The 25,266-nt window shown below is 65.6% G+C and overlaps 3 protein-coding genes across 5 annotated transcripts; all 3 read left to right on the top strand.

Annotated features, from left to right (window-relative positions):
• Positions 1-1,274: 1,274 nt before the first annotated feature.
• SEMA4C (semaphorin 4C) lies at positions 1,275-10,159 on the top strand. Of its 3 annotated transcripts, none has more exons than XM_058278119.2 (15): positions 1,275-1,668; positions 3,607-3,724; positions 4,933-5,081; positions 5,282-5,344; positions 5,814-5,912; positions 6,024-6,120; positions 6,199-6,315; positions 6,398-6,549; positions 6,645-6,820; positions 6,914-7,058; positions 7,146-7,368; positions 7,444-7,556; positions 8,251-8,408; positions 8,482-8,552; positions 8,693-10,159. In XM_058278119.2, exons 2-15 carry the CDS (start codon positions 3,616-3,618, stop codon positions 9,520-9,522), a joined length of 2,502 nt encoding a protein of 833 aa, XP_058134102.1. In that variant the 5' UTR covers positions 1,275-1,668; positions 3,607-3,615; the 3' UTR covers positions 9,523-10,159. The 3 variants fall into 3 exon arrangements, with proteins under 3 accessions (XP_058134102.1, XP_058134101.1, XP_058134103.1); XM_058278118.2 differs by lacking the exon at positions 1,275-1,668 and adding an exon at positions 1,906-2,007; XM_058278120.2 differs by lacking the exon at positions 1,275-1,668 and adding an exon at positions 2,391-2,460.
• Positions 10,160-10,848: 689 nt separating this feature from the next.
• Positions 10,849-17,700, top strand: ANKRD39 (ankyrin repeat domain 39). The gene is made up of 4 exons (XM_058278117.2): positions 10,849-10,999; positions 14,034-14,137; positions 14,501-14,704; positions 17,298-17,700. Exons 1-4 carry the CDS (start codon positions 10,900-10,902, stop codon positions 17,439-17,441), a joined length of 552 nt encoding a protein of 183 aa, XP_058134100.1. The 5' UTR covers positions 10,849-10,899; the 3' UTR covers positions 17,442-17,700.
• Positions 17,701-19,225: 1,525 nt separating this feature from the next.
• ANKRD23 (ankyrin repeat domain 23) lies at positions 19,226-23,358 on the top strand. The gene is made up of 9 exons (XM_058278116.2): positions 19,226-19,324; positions 20,281-20,421; positions 20,607-20,729; positions 20,927-21,052; positions 21,130-21,228; positions 21,348-21,446; positions 21,533-21,631; positions 21,801-21,899; positions 22,473-23,358. Exons 1-9 carry the CDS (start codon positions 19,298-19,300, stop codon positions 22,566-22,568), a joined length of 909 nt encoding a protein of 302 aa, XP_058134099.1. The 5' UTR covers positions 19,226-19,297; the 3' UTR covers positions 22,569-23,358.
• Positions 23,359-25,266: the final 1,908 nt, after the last annotated feature.

Here is a 25,266-nt window from a genome sequence, read left to right as displayed (position 1 = left end):
GAAGTAGTCACGCAGGAAACTTTATCCCCTGCCCACCCACCCACGAAAATGGCCAGGGCTGGAAACAGAGCGCTGCGGGAGATGAAGGAAGGTAACGGGAGCGGGCGGCACGCAGGAGGCTGGCCTGCAGGGAGGGTCTCCGGGTGAGCAGGAGGTTACCCGCTCCCCCTCCGTTCAGGGAACCCAGATGCTGCCGGGGCATAGAAGGCGTCCCTGCCAGCTGAAACCAAACCGCCCTTTGGAACTTTCCACTGGGGCCGCCTGGCGGAGCGGGCCAGGGGCCTCGAGTCCCTGCTTGGCCGTCCTCACACCTAGAGGCGGGTGGGGGCCCGGGGAGGGCGGGAGTGGGGGGCTGGCAGGAAACTGCAGCATTGTTTGGAGTCGCAAGTTGTTAGGATACCCTGTGACTTAGTGAAAAGACAGGAAATGAGAGCCCAAAACCTGATTTGAAATCCTGACGTAATTATCGACGAGCCTTCGGGCAAGTTATTTAACCTCTCTGAGACTCATTTTACCTGGCAAGTGGGAGAAGCCACACGCCCCTTAAAGGGTGGTCAGGAGGGCGCAGGGAAACGAAGGTAGGCTGCCAGGTCTAAGCCCGGGCCAAACGCGCAGGCATCGGCCCCGGGCTCACCTGCAGCCGGTGCAGGTCCGGGCGGGTCCCTGGAACCAGGCGGGGCGTCTCCCCTGCCCACCCAGTGCCCGTTGCGCCTGCCCCTCTCCCCAACATCTCCAAGGCCACAGCCTTTCTTTTTATTTTTTCATGGAAAGCTGGGAAATGTGGCTTTGGCCAGCCCAGGAGAAGGGGCCTTTATACGAAGCAGCAAAGGCCCAATTGTTAGTGGAACCAAACCGGGCTACTTCCCCGCTCAGCCCCACTCCTCTCTGGTCTCCAGTTTTCTCAAATGCCAAGTTTTAACCCAGAACAAAAGCCTCTGTCGGGGCTGATTTATCATCCAGATCTGCTGATGAGGCCTAAATGGTCCCTCCCCAGGGAGGGCAGCACCCTGGGTAAAGTTACAGCGAATGCCCCCCCTCCCCTCCTCAAGGCCCTGCACCTCTTCCCTCTGCCTCCAGCCCAGAGGCACAGGCGCCTGTCTCCAGGTGCCCGGGGGGTGGGCCCCCGGCTTTCCTGTCCACCTGCCCAGCACTGAGCCCAGCTGGCGGCAAGAGGACACCCAGCACCGCCCAGGAGGCCGGAGCTACAAGTGACTTCTAGGAGAGGCTGTGGGCGGAGGCGGCGGTTCTGACGGCGGTGGTGGTGGCGCGCGGCTCCCCCCCGGCCCCCTTCGCAGGAGCAGCAGGGCTGAGGCCAGCTTTCTCGGCCCCACGACCCGAAGGGCGCGCGGCCCGGCCCAGGGGTGTGGAGCTCCAGGGGCGGCCCGGCCCTGCGGACTTGGCGAGGCCCATTCCACCTCGGGCCAGGGCCAGGGGGCGCTGGGCGAAGGAACGAGGCAGAATTTGGGACCCCAGCGCTCGCGGCTGCCCGGAAGAGAAGCCTCGGCCTCCCCCGCGCGCAGCCCTCGAATGCCGCCCCCCGAGGTGGGCCGCCCGCGCGCCGGCCTGTAGCCCCAACTTGGGAAGCCCCCCCCCCACGCCCCGCGGGCGACCCCGAGCCCGGCCGCCTGGTCCGCACAGGGCCTTCGGGAGACACTCCGGGCTGACAGGGTGAGTCCGAGCCCGCCGCGGCGACGCCCGAGGGTCCCTCCCCGCCCCCTCCCGGCGCGGTGGCGTAGACGCGGCTCCCAGGCCCGGGCGGCGCGGTGCGGGGAGGGCCGGCGGGTCGCGGCGGGTCGCAGCCCCCTCCCGGGCGGCCCTGCGGGTCCCGCCCCGGCCCCGCTCGACCCCCCCCGCCTGACGTCAGGGGAGGGGGCGGGGAGCGGCGGCGGCCGGGGAGAAAGAGCCGGCGCCCGGCGGAGGCGCGGGCAGCCCAGCCCGGGGGCGCGGAGCCGAGCCGGGACCGGGGGCGGGCGGCGGCGGCGCGCGGAGCCCCGAGCGCGTGGAGAGGTGAGCGGGGCCGGGGCGGCGGGGCTCGGCGGCGCCGCTTTGTTCCCCCGGCGCGGGCCAGGGCCGCCGCGCGCGCCCCGCGGGGTTTGGGGGCGCGGGGCGGGGCCAGCTGTCCCCCCGCGGGGGCCTTCCCCGCGCCCCTAGCCGGGGCCGCCGGGCGGGGGTGCGGGCGGCCGCGGGGTCCCGGCGGCCAGGTCGGCGGAGCGGGCCCCGGCGGTGCTGGGGTACCCCCTCGCTCCAGGCCCCGCACTGCCCGCGCTCCCCTCCCTTTCCCCCCCCGCGACGGAAAGTTTGGGGCGGGCTGGGGCCGAGGCGAGGTGCTGGGATCGGGTTTCCCGGCCCCGGCCCCCCGCTGCGCCCGGGAGGCGGGTCGCCCCGGAAAGCCGGGCCCGCGAGCTTGCGAGCCACCCGGTCCGCGGCAGCGGCGCCCCGGCCCTCGGGCGGCGGCCCTGGGTGGGCACGACCGGGGGGCGTCCCGCCCGCGCCCCGGGCTCCCCCCGTTCTCCCGGCTCTGGGAGGGGCTGGGCGTGGGGGCTTCGGCGCGCGGGCGGGTCCTCGGTGCGCGCCGTGGGGTCGGGGCCCGGCCTCGGCTACCGGGCGGAGGGGCCTGGGGGCCGGCGGGGCGCGGCGGGGGCCGCCGGCTCCCCCCTTCCCGCGCCGGGGCCGGCAGGGGGCGTCCGCAGGCCGGGCTCGCCACGCTCCTGGCGCCGCCGCTTTGTTTGCGTTCAGCTCCCGGAGCTGGGGGAGGGGGCGGCGGGCCGGGGTGAGCAGGTCCCCGGCTCCTGCGCCCCGAGCCTGGCGCGGGCGGCCCGGCGCGGGCTGGGAAGCCCTCGGGCGGCGGGTCCCGGCCGGGCGCCCCCCGGCCGCCGCGCTCGGGCTGGAAAGGCTGGGCCGCCCCCAGCGCCGCCTCCCCCGGGCCGGGAGAGGAGCCCCTCGGCCGGGGCCGGGAGCCGCGCGGGGACAGGATGGGCCCCGCCGCCCCACGCCCAGCCCACCACTTCCTGCCTCCCTTCTGGAGCAACAAAGGGGTCGGGGAGCCGGGCCCGGGGGCTGCTGGGGCGCGCGGCTGGGGGCTCGGCTCGGGCCATTGTCTGCGCTGGGGGAGGGGGGGGGGCTGGGACCTCCGCGGCCCGGGCCGCCCCCGTGGGGGGAGGTCTCTCCCCATCGCCCACCCCGGGCAGCCGCGCCCTCGGCCCGCTAAGGGGTTGGCGCCCCAGAATTAGGACTTGGGGTCGACGGCCCCGCGAAGGCAGGTCCTGCTGCCCAAAGTTATTTTGAGCAATCCTCGAATGTTTTGGTTGCGGGGGAGGGGCCGCCCCTTTTTATATTTCTGAACAACTTCCTGTTGAGGAGAGGGGGCAGGGGGTGGCGGGCGGCCAGGGCGCCTCTCGGAGTGGAGGAGCTGGGAGCGGCCCCTCCTCCTGCTGGCGCAGCGCCGCCCCTTCTCCCGGGGGAGAACCCGGGCTTTTGAGGAACCCCCAGGTAGGGGGTGGGAGGGGCACCCGGGCTCTCCTGTAGAGGCCAGGCGGGGTCGGTGTCCGCCGGGAGGCCCCCTCCTGGGTGTCTCCGCGCCTGCTGCTGACCCCCTCTTCCCCGCAGGGCAGGGCCATGGCCCCACACTGGGCCACCTGGGTGCTGGCTGCGGGCCTGTGGGGCCTTGGCATCGGGGCCGACGTGTGGTGGAACCTGGTGCCGCGGAAGACGGTGTCCTCCGGGGGTGAGTTCCTGAGGGCAGGAGGACAGGGTGGGGAGGGGGCTGCCGGGGAGCCTCCCCCACCCCCCGTGTGTGTCGGCCTCGGGCTGCCCCCCGGCTCGGCCCACGAATTCCGGTGGCACAACTTTCTAAGACACTGGAGTGGCCCCCTGAGACTCAGAACTGAGGGCGGCCCTCCCGGCCCCATCCCGGCTGCCCCTGCTCCACAAAGGAGGGGACCACGCTGTCTTCTTGCGTGCTGGCACCAGGGCTGGCCTGTGCCATCGGGTAAAGCCCCAGGAGCCCTGCTAGCCCCAACCCTCTGCTCCCAGGAACCGTCTCCGCCAACCCTGGACGGGTGTGTGCGTGTGCACGGTCCACCTGGGGGGCAGCGGGCCCACAGCCCCCTCGTGGGCACTCACCTGTACAAACAGGTGATGTCAGGTGTTTGTGTCACCTGTGCACTCCTGGGACCTGGGGATGAGCTCACCTCCCTTAGGCTCTGCTTTGTGGCTAATGAAACCCTCCTGTGCTGGCCTGGAGGCGCCAAAGACTCGGGCTGCTTTGGGGGACCCGGAGGACAGCGTGGCAGCTCTTTTGGGGGCTGGCGTGGGAATCACGTGACCTCACGAGTGCCGGGCTGCCCCGTGTGCCGGGTGGCGCGAGGCTCCCCAGCCCTTTGGCTCCAGCGCCATCCCTGGCCTCCCTGGCCTGGGTGCCTTTGCCTCCTGCCACCCCAGCTCGTCCCCGTGCCCCATGCTCCTTCCTGGGCATCCTGCGTTGGGGTCCTGCGAGAGGTCAGGTTTCCTAAGGAAGGCGCCCTCCCAGCTGTGCCCTGCCGGCCCTGCTGGAGCCGCCGGGGTCTTGCCTGCCTCTGACGCGGGCAGCAGGCAGCAGGGCAGGGAAGGGAGCAGGAGCCGAGGAGCTCTGCAGCTGGAGGGGCTGCCGACCCTGCGCGGAGCCTTGGACCCTGTGGCTTCCTCTGGCAGGAAGCTGCGGCTGACACATCCTTCCCTCTCGGCCACCGGACGTGCCCCCTCCAGGCTGGGAAAGGCCAGGGAGCCATGGCAGGGCCCCGGCCGGAGGGCTGGGCCATCGTGGGGGCAGGGCTGCCGCCAAGGGGCTCAGCTGGCGGGGGGGGGGGGGGGGGGCAGCAGCGTCGGCTTGCAGCGTGCAGCTCTGATGGGCTTGCGGCGCCCCTGGCGCCCGCTCAGCCCCGCCTGTCCCTGCAGAGCTGGCAGCTGTGGTGCGGCGCTTCTCCCAAACCGGCATCCAGGACTTCCTGACCCTGACGCTGACGGAGCGGACGGGGCTCCTGTACGTGGGGGCCCGCGAGGCCCTGTTTGCCTTCAGCGTGGAGGCCCTGGAGCTGCAGGGAGCGGTGAGAGTGCGGGGCGCTGAGAGTGGGGGGCTCGGGCCCGGGGGCCCTGGGGCGGGGGCTGGAGCCTGCCGAGGCCGAGCACTTCAGGGCTCCTACCCTGCTGAAACAGGCCCCCAGGGGCCGGGGTCTAAACGGAGGCCACCCAGTGCTGACCCCGCGTGCTCCAGGCGCACCTGTGACCTGCCCTCTCGCGCCCTCAGATCTCATGGGAGGCCCCAGCCGAGAAGAAGGTGGAGTGCACCCAGAAGGGAAAGAGCAACCAGGTGGGCGCGGGGACGGGGCTTCTGCTGGCCGGTCACACCCCTCTCCAGCTCTGTGTCCCAGCGCTGGCCTCTGCCCCCTTTGCTTTTTTAAAGATTTATTTATTTATTTCTCTCCCCTTCCCCCCCCCACCCCGGTTGTCTGTTCTGTGTCTATTTGCTGCGTCGTTTTCTTTGTCCGCTTCTGTTGTCAGCAGCACGGGAATCTGTGTTTCTTTTTGTTGCGTCATCTTGCTGTGTCAGCTCTCCGTGTGTGCGGCACCATTCCTGGGCAGGCTGCACTTTTTTTCGCCCTGGGCAGCTCTCCTTACAGGGCGCACTGTTTGCGCGTGGGGCTCCCCTACACGGGGGATACCCCTGCGTGGCAGGGCACTCCTTACGCGCATCAGCACTGCGTGTGGTTGGCCCCCTTCTTGACCCCTGTCCCCGCCCGGGACCCGCGCGCTGAGACTGATCGCCTCTCTCCCCGCAGACGGACTGTTTCAACTTCATCCGCTTCCTGCAGCCGTACAACGCGTCCCACCTGTACACCTGCGGCACCTTCGCCTTCCAGCCCAAGTGCACCTACATCGTGAGTGCTGTCGCCGGATCTCTTGTCCGTCCTCCGCCTCCCCGGCCCCCGGACCACGGTCCCCAGCCCCTCCCGTGTCTCAGTTACGCCGTCTCTCTCCTGCACCCCCAGGACACGCTCACCTTCTCCTTGGAGCGGGGACAGTTTGACGATGGGAAGGGGAAGTGCCCCTACGACCCGGCCAAGGGCCACACCGGCCTCCTTGTGGGTGAGTGGCTGCCCCGCACAGGCCCGGAGACCCCCGGGGGCACCCCACCCCGGCCCCGCTTAGCCTTGTCTCCCGCAGACGGCGAGCTGTACTCGGCCACGCTCAACAACTTCCTGGGCACGGAACCTGTGATCCTGCGCAACATGGGGCCCCACTACACCATGAAGACGGAGTACCTGGACTTCTGGCTCAACGGTGGGCCCCGTGGCACCGGCCGGGGGCGGGCAGGGTCCGCCGAGGCCCCGGGCCCCCCGCTGACCCGCCTCCCTTCCCGCAGAGCCTCACTTTGTCGGCTCTGCCTACGTGCCCGAGAGCGTGGGCAGCTCTACGGGCGACGACGACAAGATCTACTTCTTCTTCAGCGAGCGTGCGGTGGAGTACGACTGCTACGCCGAGCAGGTGGTGGCGCGCGTGGCTCGCGTCTGCAAGGTACGGGCCGCCGGGCGCCGCGGGGGAGGGCGCCGGGAGCCCTGTGCGCCCGGCGGGGCCCGGCTGACTGCCGGCGTCCCCTTGCCGCCCGCCAGGGAGACATGGGGGGCGCGCGGACCTTGCAGAGGAAGTGGACCACATTCCTGAAGGCGCGGCTGGCGTGCGCCGCCCCCGACCGCCAGCTCTTCTTCAACCAGCTGCAGGCGCTGCACACGCTGCAGGGCGCCTCTTGGCGCAACACCACCTTCTTCGGGGTGTTCCGGGCGCGATGGTGAGTCCCCGGCCGCCGGCGCACCCTCGGGCCGCGCTCGCCTGGCGCCAGTCCCCGGCCTGACCCCGGGTCCCCCCCCCCCCCCCGCCCCAGGGGTGACGTGGACCTGTCGGCCGTCTGTGAGTACCAGCTGGAGGGCATCCAGCGGGTGTTTGAGGGCCCCTACAAGGAATACCGGGAGCAGACACAGAAGTGGGGCCACTACACTGACCCGGTCCCCAGCCCGCGGCCCGGCTCGGTGAGTGCCCGGGGGCGGGACCGCGCTGCCCCTCCCTGCGCGACCCCCGCGCCGCCCCCGCTGACCGTCCCTGCCCTCCGCCCCCAGTGCATCAACAACTGGCACCGGCGCCACGGCTACAGCAGCTCCCTGGAGCTGCCCGACAACACGCTCACGTTCATCAAGAAGCACCCGCTGATGGAGGAGCAGGTGCAGCCACGCTGGGGCCGCCCGCTGCTTGTGAAGAAGGACACCAACTTCACCCGGCTGGCGGTCGACCGCGTCGCGGGCCTGGACGGGGCCACCTACACGGTGCTGTTCATCGGCACAGGTGCGGCCCCTGCGCGCGCGGCCGGGAGGGGGCCGTGGGTCGGCGCAGCCCCTGACGCCCTCGCCCCGCCCTCAGGAGACGGCTGGCTGCTCAAGGCCGTGACCCTGGGGCCCTGGGTCCACCTGGTCGAGGAGCTGCAGGTGTTCGATCAGGAGTCCGTGGACAGCCTGGTCCTGTCCCCGAGCAAGGTACGAAGCCTGCGCCCGCCCCACCAGGTGCTCACTCCCGCCCTGGGCCCATCCCCTGCCTGGCCTCCCATCCCCTGTCCACTTGGGTGCATCCGGGGTGCAGCACGGGGACGGGGGAGCAGCGCGTGCCTCGGGCAGCTGGGGGTGAGTCCTTGCAAACCTGGGCACCGACGGATTCCGTGCCGCAGGGCCATAGCCCGCCCGCGCCCCCTGCCCGTGCCCCAGCCACGGCCTCCCCAGCAGCAGTCCCTCTGGCGGCCAGCCCTCCCCGGTGGCTGCCATCACCCTGGCATTGCCACAGCTTTCCTACCAAGGCCCCATCACCTGCCGGTGCTGACCTCCGCTTCTACAACTGTCCCCCGATCTCTGACCCCAGCCTGCTCGAGGCACCCCTGAGTGCCGTCGGCCTGCCTTTCATCAACTGTTGGGCCTCAGAATTGCTCCAAAAGAACGGCAGCAAGTCTGGGTGGATGCGTGGATGGCAAGTGCCACCCGGGCAAGCTCGGGATGGGGGAAAAGGCCCTCGCTTCTCAGTCTCGGAGCAGTGGCTAATGAGGCCTCGGTGCATCCCGCGGGTCGGAGCCTCTGGAGCTGTCCTCTCCCTCCTGGCCTCACGCTCCCCCCCCCCCCGCCCTGGCTGGCTGCCCCTCCCCGGGCAGCACGGCTGACTGTCCTGGGCCCCGTTCTCCCGCAGAAGCTGCTTTTCGCCGGCTCACGCTCTCAGCTGGCTCAGCTGCCCCTGGCAGACTGTGCCAAGTACCGCTCCTGTACAGACTGCGTCCTGGCCCGCGACCCCTACTGCGCCTGGAGTGTCAACGCCAGCCGCTGCGTGGCCTCGGGTGGCCACAGCGGGTGAGTCGGCGTCTACGCATGCTGGGGAGGGGACTGGGGGGCCGGGGCCCTGACGCTCCTGTGTCCCCTGCAGGGCCTTGCTGGTCCAGCACGTGACCATCTCTGACACCTCGGGCCTCTGTAACTTCCACGGCAGCCGGAAAGGTGAGCTGTGCTCCCAAACCCCAATTCTCAAGCCACCCCTTTGTCTGTGCCGCTCATGCCGGGGCGCGGACTTATTGGAGATCTCGGGGCGCCGGGGGTTCCTGCACCGACCCCGTGCCCCCTCCTCTCTGCCGCTGCAGTCAGATTCACTCCCAAGAACATCACGGTGGTGGCGGGCACGGACCTGGTGCTGCCCTGCCACCTGTCCTCCAACCTCGCCCACGTCCGCTGGACCTTCGGTGGCCGCGACCTGCCCGCAGAGCAGTCGGTCTCCTTCCTCTACGACACCCGCCTCCAGGTCCTCGTGGTGATGGCCGCCCAGCCCCGCCACGCCGGGGCCTACCACTGCTTCTCGGAGGAGCAGGGGGTGCGGCTGGCGGCTGAAGGCTACCTGGTGGCCGTGGTGGCCGGCCCTTCCCTGACCCTGGAGGCCCGGGCGCCCCTGGAAAACCTGGGGCTGGTGTGGCTTGCCGTGGTGGCCCTGGGCGCCGTGTGCCTCGTGCTGCTGCTGCTCGTCCTGTCGCTGCGCCGGCGGCTGCGGGAGGAGCTGGAGAAAGGCGCCAAGGCGGCCGAGAGGACCCTGGTGTACCCTCTGGAGCTGCCCAAGGAGCCCGCCAGCACCCCCTTCCGGCCCGGCCCCGAGACGGACGAGAAACTCTGGGACCCCGTTGGCTACTACTACGCGGACGGCTCCCTCAAGATCGTGCCCGGCCACGCCCGGTGCCAGCCCGGCGGGGGGCCGCCCTCGCCGCCCCCTGGCATCCCGGGCCAGCCGCTGCCTTCCCCCACCCGGCTTCACCTGGGGGGCGGGCGGAACTCGAACGCCAACGGCTACGTACGCCTGCACCTGGGGGGCGCCGACTGCGGCGGGCCCGGGCAGCCGCTGCCCGAGCTCGGGGACGAGCTGAGGCGCAAGCTGCAGCAGCGCCAGCCGCTGCCGGACTCCAACCCGGAGGAGTCCTCGGTGTGAGGGCCCCGCCGCGGCGGGAGTGTGGGAGCGCAGCTCCGACTTTTGCACAGGCACCAGCTACCTCAGGGACACGGCACGGGCACTTGCCCTGCCGCGGACAGGCCGCCGGCCCCCCGCAGCCAGGAGGGCCGGTCTGGCACAGCGTGGGCACTGCCACCCCAGCCTCGCGGGAAGCGGCCCCTGCCAAGCTCAGGGGCTGTGAATCGTGGGCATGTGGGACCCCAGCAGCCTCAACTTGTCCAGGCATGAGTTGGGGCTGTGCGTGCGTGTGTGTGTATGTACGTGTGTGTGACAAGACTTTCCTGGATCTGCCAGGGCTTCCTTGGCCTGGGGTCCCTGTGGTCTGTCATGAAGGGGATGGGGTGGGCCGAGGGGGGACAGCCGTGTATATAAGGGGTGGGGTGGGCTGCGCCCTTCTCCCGGGCAGTGAATGTTTCCAGGGTGGGAGGTCCGGGGGAGGGGTTCAGTGCTATTGTATACTTGTCCTTGGCCCTGGGGGGGGAGGGCGAGAGGGTGGCATATCCCCCCCAGCCCTGGGAGGAGGATTCCTGGCAGTGTAACTTATTGTGTCCCCGCGTATTTATTTGTTGTACATATTTGAGTATTTTTATATTGACCAATAAAACGTTGAGAAAGAGACGGTTCCCGCGCGGGTGCTCCCGCCACGACCCCAAGCAGCTGTGCCCTCGGGAGGGGAGGCAGCCCCGGCTCGGCTCGGCTCGGCTCGGTTCCCACAGTGGCGACCCAGGCTGGGAACCAGACGCGCCCGCGCGCCCCCTCCCGCCCCCGGAGCCGACCCTGGCTTCCTGCCCAGAGGGGGAGGCGTAGGCGGGGACCCCAGGCCAGGGGCCACCTCCCCCATTTGAGTGCGGGGCCCTGGCGCCCGGCTGCGCCGCCCTGCAGCCCCCGCCCCCGGGTGCGGCCGAGGACCGGGCTCCAGGGCGCGCCACCAGCCTGGGGGCCATCCTGAGTGACCGCCGCGGGGCTGGCACGTCTGCGTCCCGGGGGCTGCGGGGAGGAGGGGGCAAAGGGTGGCGGGGATCCCGGAGGGACGAGGGCGGCAGCGGGAGAGGCGCCCCAGACGCCGCGGGCGAGGCCCCTCCGCACCTCCTGTTCTCGGGGGCGTCGGGACCTCGCGTTCCCCCGAGGCCCCAAGCTGCAGCCCTTCCCCGGTCCGCGGGCGCCCTCTGCTGGTGCAGCCGCAGCTGCAAGTCCCGCCCCTTCCTCCTCCTCGATTGGCTCGTGAGCTGAGCCCTCGGTTCTCGATTGGTCAGCCTCTGCGGGTCCAAGAACGACGACGGACGCCGACTGGCCGGGTCCAGGCGGCGCGGGGCGGGGCTCGCGGCCCACGACGCGTGCGCGGACGCCGAGGCGGATATGGCGGCGCCGGGGCTCGGGGCCGAGGGCCCTTGCTGCTCCTGCGCCAGCGCGGTGCCCGGCGTGCAGCAAACGCTGGAGGAGATGGACTTCGAGAGGGGTGAGGCGGTCGCCGGGCCCCGCGGGTGGGTGGGCGCCGAAGTGGCGGGCGGGCCGGGCCTGACTCGGACCCGGGGCGAACCCGGGGCGCCACCTGCCCAGGTGACGGATGGGGCGGGGGTGGCGGCAGCGCCTTTGGCGTGTCTTGGGTACCTTGATCTTCGGGTGGCACAGCTCGCTCCCGCGGACCTGGCCAACCTTGGCCGTCCCGACCTCCGGGCCCAGAGGACCCCGAGGTTGTCCGGCTGGAAGGGTCAGAGTGGGGCTGGAAGCGAGGCCCGCCTGCCCCAGAACCTGGGTTTGGACCTGTGCTTGGCGCGCACACGCGCGTAACTGGTACTACAGGGTGGCCCTCGCGTCCACCTGCTGCCCGCCACCGGCTCCCGGAGCGGCTCCCTCCCCACGGCAGCCAGAGGAACGTTTTCAAAGTGTTAAATCGGATCTCTTCACTTCCCGTTGCTTTTTAGGATACGTCCAAATTCCCTGTCGTGGTCTGCAAGGCTGTGCTCTACTTTTCCACCTCTTATTCTCTTCTTCCGCTGCACTGGTTCTTTCTGGGGTCTAGAGCATGCAAGATCTTGACCAGACTTCAGCTTCCTACATTCTTTCTGGGGTCTAGAGCATGCAAGATCTTGAGCTTCAGCTTCCCACAAACATTAGGCTCAGTGGTTCTTTTCCTTCAGGTCTCAGCTCAAATATCATCTCCTCAAACAGGCACTTGCCCAACACCTCGTTCCAGTGGGTCTGGGGGGTGGATGGGTAGATTTTGCCTCTCAGGGGAATTTGTAAATATAAAGAGACATTTTTGGTTGTCACAACAGGGAGGGTGCTACTGGCATCTAGTGGCTAGAGACCAGGGAAGCTACAGCGTAGCCAGCTCAGAATATTAATAGTGCTCTTGCTGAGTGAGAAACCCTGCTGTGTCCAGAGGGGCCCCTTCGCCTCCAGGTTGCTTGGATATCACCTTGCATTCATCAAAAAGCCTTATCTGTTGTGCTATTGTGGGTTTTGTGGTTTTTTTGTTTTTTCCAAGTGATAGCTTCTTTTTATCCCATTTCTTGTTTCTGGGATCTTTTTCCTTTTCCTGAAGTAACTTTATGCTTTTATAGTTGTGTTGTGTTATAACATCTTTTAATAGCTCTTTCAGGGGGAAAAAAAAAATGCCTTTTTGTGATAGCTTAGCTGGATATAAAATTCTAGGTTGCTATTACTTTTTTCCTTCAGTTCTTTGGAAATATTTTTTTGATCTTCTGGTATCTGCCACCGCTATTTAAGAAGCCTGTTGATAGCCCAATTAGTGGTCTTTGATAGGTGATGATCTTTTCTTTTAATTAACTTTTAAAATTTTTTTGGTGTTCAGTTACTTCTCTATGTTAGATTTAATTATATTAACTGTGCTTGGAACATCTGAGGACTTACAGTTTTCTTTAATACTCTCAGATATCATTTCCTCAAACGTTGCCTGTCTCCCATTGTCTCCAGTTTTTCTTTTTTTCTTTTTCTTTGAACTCCTATTAGACATATGTTAGCAGTTCTCATTCTGTTTTCCATATTTCTTTCCCTCTCTTGAATATTGCTTTCTCATTTTGTGCTTATTCTGGGTTATTTTCAAATCACTAATTTTCTCTTCAACTTGGTGCGCCTCACTTTGGCCTATCTATTTTTGTTGTGTTTTAGGGGTTCTACTTTTTAATTTATCGACTTCTGTTGTAGATCTCCTTGTTCTTTTTCACCTCATGTTCTGTTCACTTATGGATTCTAGTCTTTTATCTCTTTGGGCATATTAATGCTGTTGTTTTTCACATTGCACTATTATTATCTAAACTTTGAGGCATGTGTTTTCCCATTTACTGTGCTTGCTGTCTTTCTTGCTCTGTAATTTTCAGTCTGAGCTCAGCATGGTCCTCTGTGGGAAAGCCTCGCCAGGCCTGCCTGCCTTGTGGGGCATCCTGCAGCTTTGTTTATAAAGTCACCTCTGCCCTCACAGGGTCACTTGTCGGGGTCAGCTTCCATGACAGGTTCTTAGCTTGGGGTTTTTGCTCCCCCTGAGTGGTGCACACGTGCCCCACACCACTAAAGTGCTTAGGCCACGGTTTCTGATTTTTCAGGTATCCTGCCTTGCTGTCTTCACAGCTCTCTGAATGGTGCCCGTTCTCGTTTCCTTTGGGTTTCTGTTCGGATGTCCCCTCCAAAGAGGCCTTCCCCGACCAACCTTTATTCTCCTTCCCGGCTTTATTTTTCTTCATAGCAATTAGCACGCTTGACCTAGTGTCTGTTTATTTATCAGTTGTCTTAATTTGAATGAAAGCTCCACGAGGCAGGGACTTTTTTATTCTCTGCTGAGCCCTATGCCTGGAGCAGTGGCAGGCACTGGCCTGCGTCCCACCACTGTTCGGGGCAGGTGAGTGGGGACTGTACAGGTCATCTGTGCTGCGGCATTTCCCGCCTCTGGCTTTGGGCTTAGCCCCCGGCTCTGGTGCCCAGCTGTGCTTGTGGCCTGCGGCTCAGATCCAGAGCCTGGGAGTTGTGTGTGCCCGAGCAGCCTCTGGGGTGTACAGCTTCATTCGGTGCCCACTTCCCGCTTTGGCTACAGTTTTCACTTTGTTTCTGATACTTGGCAATTTTAATTTCTTGTTTCGACTTTGACTACTTTTTAGGAGTTTCAGGGAGCAGATGTTGCTCAAGTGGCTGAGTGCCTGCTTCCCCTGTACAAGGTCCCAGGTTCGATCCCCAGTACCTCCTAAAAACAGCAACAAACAAAGATTCCACAAGATGATTTCTGTGTGTTTGCAGTGGGAAAAAAAAAATCTCTCTGTCCACCCTCACTGCTGTCTTGATGAGAAAAGTCCCCGGTTTGTCTTGTTCACAGCTGTGTCATAGCACGAGGAGCAGCCCGGGACAGGATGTGCTCGTGCGCTCTTGGTTGGAGGAACGAATCCCTGTTCTGTGGGTGAGAGGACGGAGGTCAGGAGGCGACGGCGCACGGAACGTGCCAGTGCGCTCGCACCCCTCAGCACCTGCTTGTCGTTCCGCAGGAATCTGGTCGGCCGCCCTGAACGGAGACCTGGGCCGGGTAAAGTCTTTGCTCCGGAAGGCCACAGACCCCAGCCAGCCCGACGCGGCCGGCTACACTGCTCTGGTGAGCGGGGACGCCGGAGGAGGGGGGCTTCACCGCAGGGAACTCCTCTCGCTGCGGAGGGGGCCTCTTTGCCTTTTGCCTTCTCGCTCTGGCTTCTCCCAGCAGCCTTTGCTGTCCCGTGAACCTGGGTTTTTACTAGTGCACGCGCCTTACGTTGGCCGTTACGTTTTATTTTCGTAACTATCCCGTGAGGTGGAAATGAATGATCAGGCTCCTGCTCCAGTTGCGGAAACGGGTGCTGGGGGCTTAAGACGCTCGCCCAGCTCACACAGCGTCCGGGACAGCCCCTGGAGACGGTGCTGGGCACCCACGGCCCCCGCCTCCTGCCCGAGCCCCGCTCGCTCACCTCGTCTCTCGCCGCAGCACTACGCCAGCCGCAATGGGCACTATGCCGTGTGCCAGTTCCTGCTGGAGAGTGGAGCCAAGTGTGACGCCCAGACCCACGGCGGGGCCACCGCGCTGCATCGGGCCAGCTACTGCGGACACACCGAGATCGCCCGGCTTCTGCTCGCGTACGGGTCCAACCCCAGGGTGACAGATGACGATGGCATGACCAGTCTGCACAAGGTACGGCCCCGTCCCTGGAAAGCTCATCCTCCTCAATCACAGTAGGCGTGTTCCGGTAAACAAGGAGGAAACAACAGCACAGGAAGGCGATCAAGGTTGCTTGTCCTCTCGTGCTCACCTCTCACCACTCCGGGATTATCGTACAATTCCCAGCCTTTTTCGTGTGTGTAAATGAGCATCGAAAGGGACGGTGTCATTTCATCTCATTCCCTTAGGGAGATGCCGCGGCTGCTCCTCCATGTCTCCAGCGCTCTGAAACCTACACTTGCCTCTCCCTGTGGCCCACTTTCCACCAGCTAACCACCATGATCGTTTAAGTGCACTTTATACTTCTTCTGAATTCAGACACCTGCACGTGAGAAGCACTTTGAGGAGTCCAAGAGCACCCCATGAAAATTAGTTTCCCAGGTCACCTCCCTCAAGGCAACCCCTGGACCGGTTGCTTGGGCACCCCTGAGCAGTGTCTGCACGTCTGCAGGGTGTGTGTGTGAGCGGAGCCCTCCCCTGCCCGTGTCCTCCGAGAGCGGTGGTTTAAACAGTAGCTCTGGCCGCGCCCCGCCCCACTGCGTCTCCCGTGCTTCCTTCCACCACGTGCTGCGGCTGGTTTCCAAGGCCCCTGGGCTCTGCTCCTGCCTCTTCTCCACTTTTGTCCTGAACACCTGTCCCCTTGTCCCCGACATCCAGGCCTCTGCCACTCCAGGGCCAGTACAGAGAGAGCACACGCTTCCCTCTCCTCACCAACCTGTTTCCATGCTCCTCCTGGACTCAGCTGACAGGCCGTGCCTCCAGAAGAGCCTTCCCTGGCGCCACTTAGCGCCCAGCTGCGTGCCCCAAGCCCCTCTGCCTGGCCTTTCCTCACTCCCACCCTGGCAACTCCCCAGTTGGTGTCTTTTTCCTAGAAACAGCGGGGAGTCTTGCCTCATTTACTGTTAACGTGCCCGGAGCTTAGCCCAGGTGCACAGGAAATGCTGCTGAATGAACAACTGCCTGCTGTTCTTTAAAAGATCCTCACCAGTTGAACGAGTGGAGCGTTTCTTTCTCCTTTTTTATTGTTGTAACATGTCTACAACTCGAAATTTACCACCTGAGCCCCTTTCAAGGGTGTGAATTACATTCACAACACTGTGCTGCTCTCACCAACAGGCTGCCTTCAAACAGAAGCGCTGCCCCATTAAGCAGTCACCCCCCCTTCCCCTCACCTCCAGCCGCTGGTAACTGAAATCTCCTTTCTGGGTATTTCATAAAGGAGACCGGCCAGCAGGTGTCCTCTTGTGCCCGGCTCGTTTCACTCCACACGATGCCCGCAGGGTTCATGCACGTGGCACGAATCAGCACCTCCTGCCCTTTCACAGCTGTCCAGGGGTCCGCTGGGTGTCACCTCACCTGTTCATCCACTCATCTGCGCGGGGTGCTGGGCTGCTGATCTCTTAAAGGCCTCCACTGATGCTGCTCTGACTTTTTGCTGCCATGGTGGCCTTTAAGGCGGGCACCGTCCTGGGCACACCTGCTGCTGCCACTCAGGCTGTGCAGCATTCTAGCTTCGCCTCCATCCCTTTTGCTCTCATTCGGCAGGATCTGTCTTGGAATGTCAATGTCTGAGGGATATGACTTGTTCTTTTTTTTTTTTTTAATAAACTATTCGTAAATATTCTTCATTTTTTGTAAAAACTTTTTGGAATGCATCTCGATTACTCACAGCAGACTACTGCCAATTGAGAAACTCAGGCCTGTTTTCATCAAGAGGACCTGCTAAGTAAATATTTGGATTCAGATTGGGGCGGTGGTTGTTACTGATGCTAATTTTATGCCTGTCAGGAACCCTGCAGCCTTCTTGTCTGTGGGAGGAGCAGGGAACGGCTCGGGGTAACAGTAGAAGCTCAGACTTTGAGGTCAGGCAGGTCTGGGGTGGGAGCCTCAGGCTGCCACCCTGTGACTTTAGGCAAGTTATAGAACTTTGTCAGGCCTCAGTTTTTTTCATCTGTAAAGTGGGAATAATGGTAGTTTCTAGTCTGGGGGTTATTGTGACGGTTAAAGGAAAAAAGTTATGTCAGTCACTTTAACCCTGTTATTGTTTTGGAATGGGTAAGTTAAAAACACATCCAGGGCAGCGAATGCTAGCTCAAGTGGTTGAGCACCTGCTTCCCATGTACAAGGTCCCGGGTTTGATCCTTGGTACCTCCTAAAAACAAACGAACGGGAAAAACAAGTCTGGGGAGCAGATGTAGTTCAGTGGCTGGTGCCTGCTTCCCAGGCATGAGGTCCTGGGTTCAATCCCCAGTGACACCTTAAAAAAAAGACAAATGACATCCAGATTGGAATTATCTGCCCCAAAGGAGGAGAAACCCCCTGAGCAAGAGCCGCGTCTGCTGTGCCGCGCGCCCACCACGCCCAGCCCCCGGAGGTGCTCTGTGCTTGTGGAGGAAGCTGGCGCCGCGCCTTCCGGCTGGCCCTGGGCTACTCGCCAGGCAGCTGGACGCGTCTCCGTGTCTGTGCGAGACCTCTTGAGGGGCCGGAGGTCCCTGGAAGCGTGGCGAGCACCAGGCGGGTGGCGGGGTGGCAGGGTGGCTTCCGACCCAGGCCTCTCTCCCCGCAGGCTGCGCAGAAGGGCCACGTGGACGTCTGCTCCCTGCTGCTGCAGCACAGCCCCACCCTGAAGGCGGTCCGGGACCGGAAGGCGCGGCTCGCGTGCGACCTGCTGCCAGGCGACAGCGACCTCCGCGACCTGCTCGCCAGCTGAGTGGCCCCCCTGCCCGGGGCTGCCTGGGGGGCCCACCTGTCCACGCTTAACGCCAGCAGACCCAGGACGAGGCGGCGGGCTCGGGCGTGCAGGTGCCAAGCCTGGGCGGGCGGGCTGGCTCCAAGTCCACGCAGAAACAGCTGTCCATTCAGAATAAAATAAAGCTCTATCCCCACTTGACCCCGCTCGCGAAAATACTCGTTAAAGACCTCCATATGTATATACACATAGTTTAAATAAATGTGTAAGTATGCGAAAACTGTGGGCTGCATGACAAGTTAAAAGCCACTTCTAGCTGTGCGGCCTTGCTCACTTGACCCCTCTGTCCCTCAGTTTCTTCTACAAACCAATGACAATGACAGGGCATTGCGGGGACTTGCCGTGACAGTGTGGAAAGCGCCCGAGCGCGGCCCCGGCAGCTCCCCACGGTTTGAGCAGCCCCCGCCCTTCACCCGTGACTTACACGCTGAACACCTCCGTGGCGGCGTTGCTTGTCTTTGCTCGCAGTATTTGTTTGTGGAAACTGATGCAGCCACTCCAGAGGGTTTGCAGGAACGCGAAGTTTAACGTGCAGCCAATAATTTGCTTAGCCTGTAGCGACACTGGAGAACTACCCAGCCTCGTACGCAGATGTGCCCCGCAACGCAGGGCGCGGTACAAAGCTCCCGTGCTACCCAGCTGCCCTCCAGGAGGGGTGGCCTCGGGGCAGGCAGCGCTGCGTGGGCTGGCATGGAGGGGCCTTTCCAGTACGGTGCCTTGGGAACATTCTGTCGGTACCGAAAACACCCAGAGGCCGTTCAGCCGCTACCCAAGCTCCCTCGGGACCACCGTGGCGAGAGTGGGCAGTCAAGGGGCCTTGAGCTTTACCGCAGCGTTCAGGGTCTTCACAGGATTCATGCCAATTAATTGAGAATTTCAGGTGAAGCCTGTTAGTGCAAAAATGCCCTTCTCGAATGTTGAAGGTCAAGAATTTTAGAGTCGGGTGGGCAGTGGCGTCCAGAGCTGAAGTCCTCTTGTCTGTGCCCTCCCCTGGTCGTGAGGACGGCTGTGCCGCGGGGAAGGTCCCGAAAGCCGGGGGGCTCTGGGGGGCGGCTCTGCCGGCGCCAGGGCCCCCGGGGCCTCCGCGCGCTGACCCTGCAGGCTTTTTCCCCAGCTCCCTGGTTTCCCTTCGAAGGCCAGGGCACAGGGCAAGGCAGAGCTGGGCGAGCGGGTGCACGGCTTCTCGGGGGAATTAGGGCATCTGGAGACAGGTGTCTCATGGCCGAATTTCCTGGTTGCCTTTGCACGTGCGCGTCTTTGCACCCCTGTGTGGGAGAAGGGCCTCTGAGAGGGAAGGGTGCTGGCGGCAGCCAGTCTCGTGGTGGTGGGCTTAGGACCTGGCTCCCAGGGGGCAAGGGGCAGAAGCGGGGGCTACGAGAAGCAGGGGGCCCGGGGCAGGAGCTCAGCCCCAGCAGGAGGAAAGGCCGGGCTCGACCTCGCGTGCTGGGTCACGCGGTCCCCTCGGCCTGTCCTCCCGGGCCCTCCTGGACGCGGTCCCTGCGCTCGGGTGAGCCGGCAGGACCCCCAGCTGCGGCTGCTCCGGCCGGGCTTCCTCCCAGTGCCCGGCAGGCGCAGCAGGCGAGCGGCTGGTGGACGTGCCCCTTGGCAGGGGGCAGCGGAGGCCGCAGGGGTGCTGTCGGGCTGCAGCTGACTCAGCTGACGCTCCTGCCCCAGCAGGCCGCGCTGCCAGCTGGTATTTCAGGCGGGGTGACAGAGCCGCCGAGTCATCCGGCCCCCGCCCTGCCCCGCCCCAGAACCCAGAGGGCCTATAAGGGGCCGAGGGCCCCGCCCGGCCCGAGGGGCGAGGACGGGGGACCATGGAGGCCGTCAGCGTGCGGCAGTTGGTAAGGAGGTGGGCGCTGGGGGCGGCAAGGCTCTCTGAGGCCGCAGGACCGGGTCTTGGGAGCGAGGAGGCCGGCGGCTCCACCACTGCCCAGTTCTCGCGGGGTGGCAGGGGTGAGGGGCGAGGGGGACGGCGGGGGGGCAGGGAGCGCCTCGACTTCCCGTGCTCTGCTCTGGCCTGGGATGTGGACGGAGGCGTCAGGAACGGCACGTCGCCTCGGGGGACACGAGGGGCTGGGGTGTCCCTGTAGTGCCCTGCCCTGGGTGTGGCCAGGGGCTCCGGCTGCTGCGGAGGGACCCCGGGGGGCGGCTTGGGAGGCGGGAGCATTGGGTGGCCAGCTTGCTCCAGACGGGGCGCGGGTATCCAGGTCGCCCACGCCCAAGCCGAGGTGGCTTCCCTCCCATGCCAGCTTCGGGCGCCCCCCACCTGCCCAGTCCTCAGGGCTCCCCAGTTCCTGAAGGCCTCGGGTGGGGCTGGGGGAGCAAGAACTAGCCCGCGCCCGCCCGCGAGGCCCTGCCGAGCCCGAGGCCAGGGGCCCGTTCACCCTCAGTTCCACGTGGCAGCACAATCTTCACCCCGTTTTACCGCTGAAGAAAGGGCTCCCCGAGGAGCAAGTTTCGGGCCCCTCCTCTGGGTGTCCACCCCGGGGCTCAGGGGCAGGTGGCCTGGGCATCATCTGGCAGGGGTGCTGAGGACGGGCCTGGCATGGGCCAGCACAGAAATAGGAGCGGAGCCACCGCCCCGGCTGTGTCCCTGCAGGCAGTCCGGGCAGCGGGCAGCGGGCAGCAGCCGCCCTTGACCGCTGGCGAGAGGGCAGGTTCCCGAAGGGCCGGCCGTAGCCACTGGGCTTGGGGAGCTGGAGCCAGCCCAAGGCCCTCTCTCGGGGCGCCGGCTGGGGAGGCAGCCCGTTCCCGGGGCACCTCGTTCTGACCCGCGACCCCCGTCCTGTCCCCCCAGGTATGTGGCGAGGGAGGTGGAAGCAAAGTGCTGGAGCTTGGACAGGCCCCTGCCCCTGGAGGCTGGCCGAGCGCCTGGAGACGGGTAGCACAAGAGGCCGTGGCCCGGGAGCAGCGGAGAGCGGAGGAAGAGAGGAAGAAGGTGAGCGGGCCCTGGGGGCCGGGGTGGGCAGAACAGGGGGCCCGGGGCAGGCAGAGCAGCTGGCAGCTGTCCCGGCGGCAGAGCCGACTAGGTGGCCGAGAGCCAGGCCCGCGGTCCCCGACCCCCGTCCCCAGCGGCCACCGGGGCCCCCCGACCGCAGCTGTCCCCCGCCTCTCCTGCCCCAGCTGGAAAGGTGCCAAGGTGCCAGGCTCAGCCTGCAGACCGACCTGCAGCTCCTGGTGCAGAGACGGAGGGAGAAGAGACTCAAACGCAGGGCCCCCCCGAGGGACGCCGAGCCCCCGATCAAGGTGAGGGACGGGCGGGTAGGGACGGGCGCCGGGTGTGCCCACGCAGGAGCTTGGGGGGCCTTCCAGCGGGGTGCTAAGGAGCCAGCAGCGCACGGGGCCGCAGCTGCGCAGGAAGCCCGGGCTGGGCTGGTGACTGGGGTGCCGCGGCCGCTGCGGTTTTGGGAGAACGATCGTGTCTTGTCCTTCGACGCACCCAGCCGCAGCCCCAGGCCCCGCTGGAACCTGTGGACCTGGAGACGTTCCTCAAGGCGGCCGCTGAGAACCAGGAGGCCGTGGCCAGCAAGTACCTGGAGGACGGAGGGGACCCCAACGCTCATGACAAGGTACGGGGTCGGGGTGGCGGGGCCTCGGCGCTGGGGGCACCCGCGGGCGCCGTGCCTCATTGGCCCTGTCCACCCAGCTGCACCGCACGGCCTTGCACTGGGCCTGCCTGCGAGGCCACGGCCAGCTCGCGCGCAGGCTGCTGGAGGCGGGCGCCGACACGGACGCACGCGACCTGGTAGGACAGCCCTGCCCGCACCCTGCACCCGGCCTGCTGCGCCCCCCGGGCGCGGACCCCACGCGGGAGGCGGGTCCCCACCGCGGAGCAGCCCGCTGCCCTGGCGCTTTGCCCTGCAGCTGGACAGGACCCCTGTGTTCTGGGCCTGCCGCGGGGGCCACCTGGACATCCTGAAACTGCTGCTGAACCGGGGCGCCCAGGTCGACGCGCGCGACAAGGTGAGGGCGCGCGCCTCGGCACCCGCCCGGGCCCAGCCTTCGGGGCTGCGGTGGCCGCCCTGGACCCACGTTCTCCCCACGCTCAGATCCGGAGCACCCCCCTCCACGTGGCCGCGCGCACCGGGCACTGCGAATGCCTGGAGCATCTGATCGCGTGCGGAGCCCGCATCGACGCGCAGGACGAGGTGGGCCGGTGCGGGGCCTTGCTGAGGGCGCGGGGCGGGGTGCGTCCCCGGGCAGGTGGGGCTGACAGACCCTCCCCTTGTGAGCCCCTGCGGGGCGGGTGGGGGGGGGGGGGACACGGACGACAAGGGAGGGCGGGGCGGCCTGCCAGCGCCGGCGCTGTCTCCACAGGAGGGGGACACGGCGCTCCACGAAGCCGTGCGGCTCGGGCACCACAGAGCCACCAAGCTGCTGCTGCTCTACGGGGCCGGGCTGGGCGTGCGCAACACGGTGCGTGCAGGCGGGGCTGGGCGTGCGGGACGGGGCAGGCGGGACACGGGGCGTGCAGGCACGGCTGGGCATGCTGGCGTGCAGGCGGGGCTGGGCGTGCAGGATGCGGGGGGGCGTGCAGGCGGGGCTGGGCGTGCGGGACGGGGCAGGCGGGACACAGGGCATGCAGGCGGGGCTGGGCATGCGGGTGTGCAGGGCGTGCAGGTGGGGCTGGGCGTGCAGGATGCAGGACGTGCAGGCGGGGCTGGGCGTGCAGGACGCGGGGCTGGGCGTGCAGGACGCAGGGCTGGGCGTGCAAGACGCAGGGCGTGTAGGAGGAGCGGGCCGAGCGGGACGCGGGGCAGGGCTGGCCCATCGGGGCATGAGGGCAGGGCCGGGTAAACGGGCTGCAGGACGAGACGGGCGGGACGAGACGAGACGGGCGTGCAGGCGAGGCGGAGCTGAGCGTACAAGTGGGGCGGGGCTAGGCAGGCAGTGTGGGCGTGGGGGGAGCCGGACGGGCAGCAGTGTGGGGCCACCGCAGGGCATGGGGGCTTCTCCATGGGAAGGGCTGACCCGCCTCCTGGTCCCCAGGCGTCGCTGACCCCGGTGCAGCTGGCACGAGACTGGCAGCGGGGCATCCGCGAGGCACTGCAGGCCCACGCCGGGCACCCTCGGACGCGGTGCTGAGGGCTGCAGCCCGGCGCCACCCCAGCCCTGGCCCTTCCGCCCCTTGGCGGCCACCACCCGCATACCCTGCTGTGGCCTTGGTGGGCGTGGAGTCCAGCAAGGGGTGACGCAGGTCCCCGGATCCAAAGAGCTGGGGTGCGGGTGAGCAGAAAACAGATCAGAGAGAGCACGGCAGGAGAAGGGAGCCCTAACCGGAGACCCCACCACCCCGAGGGCCTTGTCCTGCAGCAGGGCGGTGCAGCACGCAGCTGCCACCCTGGACGCAGAGTGTCCAGGCCCTAGGCGGCGGCCAGCGCCCTGGGGCCAGGGCTCCTCCATAGACCCTGTTGCTGCTGGCAGCAGCCCTGGTGGCGCCCGGAGTGGCTCCAGCACTGGGCTTGGGCATCCCGGAGGGGGCTGTGCAACAGGCTGGGCCCTCGGACCGATGGCCTGGAGCTAAGGACGCCACCGGCCAAACTGGAGCCCCCACCCAAGGCCTCGGCCAGACCTGCTCCAGTGGGCTGGTGGTGGCCGTCCTTGGGGTGAGGGGCCTGGCTGCTGGGCACTGCGTGGCCCCCACCCCTGGAGCCTTGGCTCTTGCCTGGCCCCACAGCCACACCCCAGGATGCTGAGGGACGCTGACTGCAGCTGCACAGGGGACGCTGAGGAAGGCACGCCCGCCCGTCTCCTCCGCCGCTGCGCCGTTCCCACTGGCCAGCCCTGTCCAGGTGAGCTCAGCCAGGCTGGCTCTGAGTGCCCGAAGCAGGGTCTTACGGCCCTTGGCCCTCACCTGGGGCAGAGGGAGAGTCACGAGCTGCAGGGGCAGCCCCTTGCATGGCGGTTAGGGATGGCCCCTGAGCAGGCGCACAGGAGGCGCTGGGGCGGCCAGTGTGTGCGGGGCCCATGCCAGGCCGCCCCCACGAGCACGTCCTGCCTGGCCACAGACCAGCGCTCCCCAGGACGCAAGCGCTGAAGACCACGGAGAAGAAGAGGAGCAGACGAGATGCTTAGTATACCCAGGATTTTTTGTTCATTAAAATTGGCTGAGGGAAGCAGATACGGCTCAAGCAACTGGACTCCTGTCTACAACTTAGGAGGTCCAGGGTTCGATTCCCAGGGCCTCATGGTGAAGGCAAGCTGGCCCACGTGGTGAGCCGACCTAAGCGGAGAGCTGGCCCTTGCAGGAGTGCTGGCCCATGCAGGAGAGCTGGCCTATGCAGGAGTGCTGCCCCTTGCAGGAGTGCTGCCCCATGCAGGAGAGCTGGCCTATGCAGGAGTGCTGCCCCTTGCAGGAGTGCTGCCCCATGCAGGAGAGCTGCCCCATGCAGGAGTGCTGCCCCTTGCAGGAGTTCTGCCCCATGCAGGAGAGCTGCCCCGTGCAGGAGTGCTGCCCCTTGCAGGAGTGCTGGCCCGTGCAGGAGCGCTGCCCCGTGCAGGAGTGCTGCCCCTTGCAGGAGTGCTGGCCCGTGCAGGAGCGCTGCCCCGTGCAGGAGCGCTGCCCCTTGCAGGAGTGCTACCCCTTGCAGGAGTGCTGCCCCTTGCAGGAGTGCTGCCCCATGCAGGAGAGCTGCCCCATGTAGGAGTGCTGCCCCGTGCAGGAGTGCTGCCCCGTGCAGGAGAGCTGCCCCGTGCAGGAGAGCTGCCCTGTGCAGGAGTGCTGCCCCTTGCAGGAGTGCTGGCCCGTGCAGGAGCGCTGCCCCGTGCAGGAGCGCTGCCCCTTGCAGGAGTGCTACCCCTTGCAGGAGTGCTGGCCCACGCAGGAGAGCTGCCCCGTGCAGGAGAGCTGCCCCGTGCAGGAGTGCTGGCCCATGCAGGAGTGCTGGCCCATGCAGGAGTGCTGGCCCTTGCAGGGGTACTGGCCCACGTGGAAAGCTGGCGCAGCAAGACGATGCAACAAAAGAGACACAGAGGAAAGACAGTAAGAGACACAGCAGGTCAGGGAGCTGAGGTGGCGCAAGAGAGTAATCACCTCTCTCCCACTCCAGAAGGTCCCAGGATTGGTTCCTGGTGCTGCCTAATGAGAAGACAAGCAGACACAGAAGAGCACACAGCAAATGGACACAGAGAGCAGACAATGGGAAGAGGGGGGAGAAATAAATAAATCTTTTTTTAAAAAATTGTCTGATCAGCCACTGAAGCTTAGCCACCGTTCTGGGCGGAGGGGGCGGGTGGCAGGGTCCAGGGCCTCGACTTCCAGCCAGCCTGACAGGACAGGGCCCCTGGCCCTCACTCTCTGCTTTACAGCCTCTGCTTGTTGTCAGACAAGGTCCAAGAGCAGCGGTTCTCAGCCTTAGTTGCTCAGAATCACCAGGGAAGGTCGGGTTATGACATAAGAATTTCTGGGGGCGGGAGCCAGGGATCTATTGCCATGCAGATGCCACGCCATGCAGATGTCCACACAGAAAACCCAAGGGGGAGCAGATATGGCTCAACTGATAAGAGCATCTGCCTACCACATGGGAGGTCCAGGGTTCAAACCCGGGGCCTCCTGGCCTGTGTGGTGAGCTGGCCCACATGCAGTGCTGCCACTCAAGGAGTGCTGTGCCATGTGGGGTGTCCCCTATGTAGGGGAGCCCCATGCTCAAGGAGTGTGCCCTGCAAGGAGAGCTGCCCTGCGTGAAAAAAAAAGCACAGCCTGCCCAGGTGTGGAACCGCACACTCAGAGAGGTGACACAGCAAGATGACCCAAGGAAAAGAGACACAGATTCCCGGTGCCCCC

The sequence above is a fragment of the Dasypus novemcinctus genome, chromosome 17 (assembly GCF_030445035.2).
Source record: "Dasypus novemcinctus isolate mDasNov1 chromosome 17, mDasNov1.1.hap2, whole genome shotgun sequence".
Lineage (NCBI taxonomy): Eukaryota > Metazoa > Chordata > Mammalia > Cingulata > Dasypodidae > Dasypus > Dasypus novemcinctus.
This window is presented reverse-complemented; position numbering and strand designations above follow the sequence as displayed.

Excerpts from the sequence above, each read along its gene's own strand:
- ANKRD39 (XM_058278117.2), top strand. The coding sequence starts at position 10,900 with ATGGCGGCGCCGGGGCTCGGGGCCGAGGGCCCTTGCTGCTCCTGCGCC. Across the intron at positions 11,000-14,033 it reads GGAGATGGACTTCGAGAGGG|GAATCTGGTCGGCCGCCCTG; the intron begins GTGAGGCGGTCG and ends GTCGTTCCGCAG. Across the intron at positions 14,138-14,500 it reads CGGCCGGCTACACTGCTCTG|CACTACGCCAGCCGCAATGG; the intron begins GTGAGCGGGGAC and ends CTCTCGCCGCAG.
- SEMA4C (XM_058278119.2), top strand. The coding sequence starts at position 3,616 with ATGGCCCCACACTGGGCCACCTGGGTGCTGGCTGCGGGCCTGTGGGGC. Across the intron at positions 6,821-6,913 it reads GGGGTGTTCCGGGCGCGATG|GGGTGACGTGGACCTGTCGG; the intron begins GTGAGTCCCCGG and ends CCCCCGCCCCAG. Across the intron at positions 7,059-7,145 it reads CCAGCCCGCGGCCCGGCTCG|TGCATCAACAACTGGCACCG; the intron begins GTGAGTGCCCGG and ends CTCCGCCCCCAG.
- ANKRD23 (XM_058278116.2), top strand. The coding sequence starts at position 19,298 with ATGGAGGCCGTCAGCGTGCGGCAGTTG. Across the intron at positions 21,053-21,129 it reads ACCCCAACGCTCATGACAAG|CTGCACCGCACGGCCTTGCA; the intron begins GTACGGGGTCGG and ends CTGTCCACCCAG. Across the intron at positions 21,900-22,472 it reads GGCTGGGCGTGCGCAACACG|GCGTCGCTGACCCCGGTGCA; the intron begins GTGCGTGCAGGC and ends CCTGGTCCCCAG.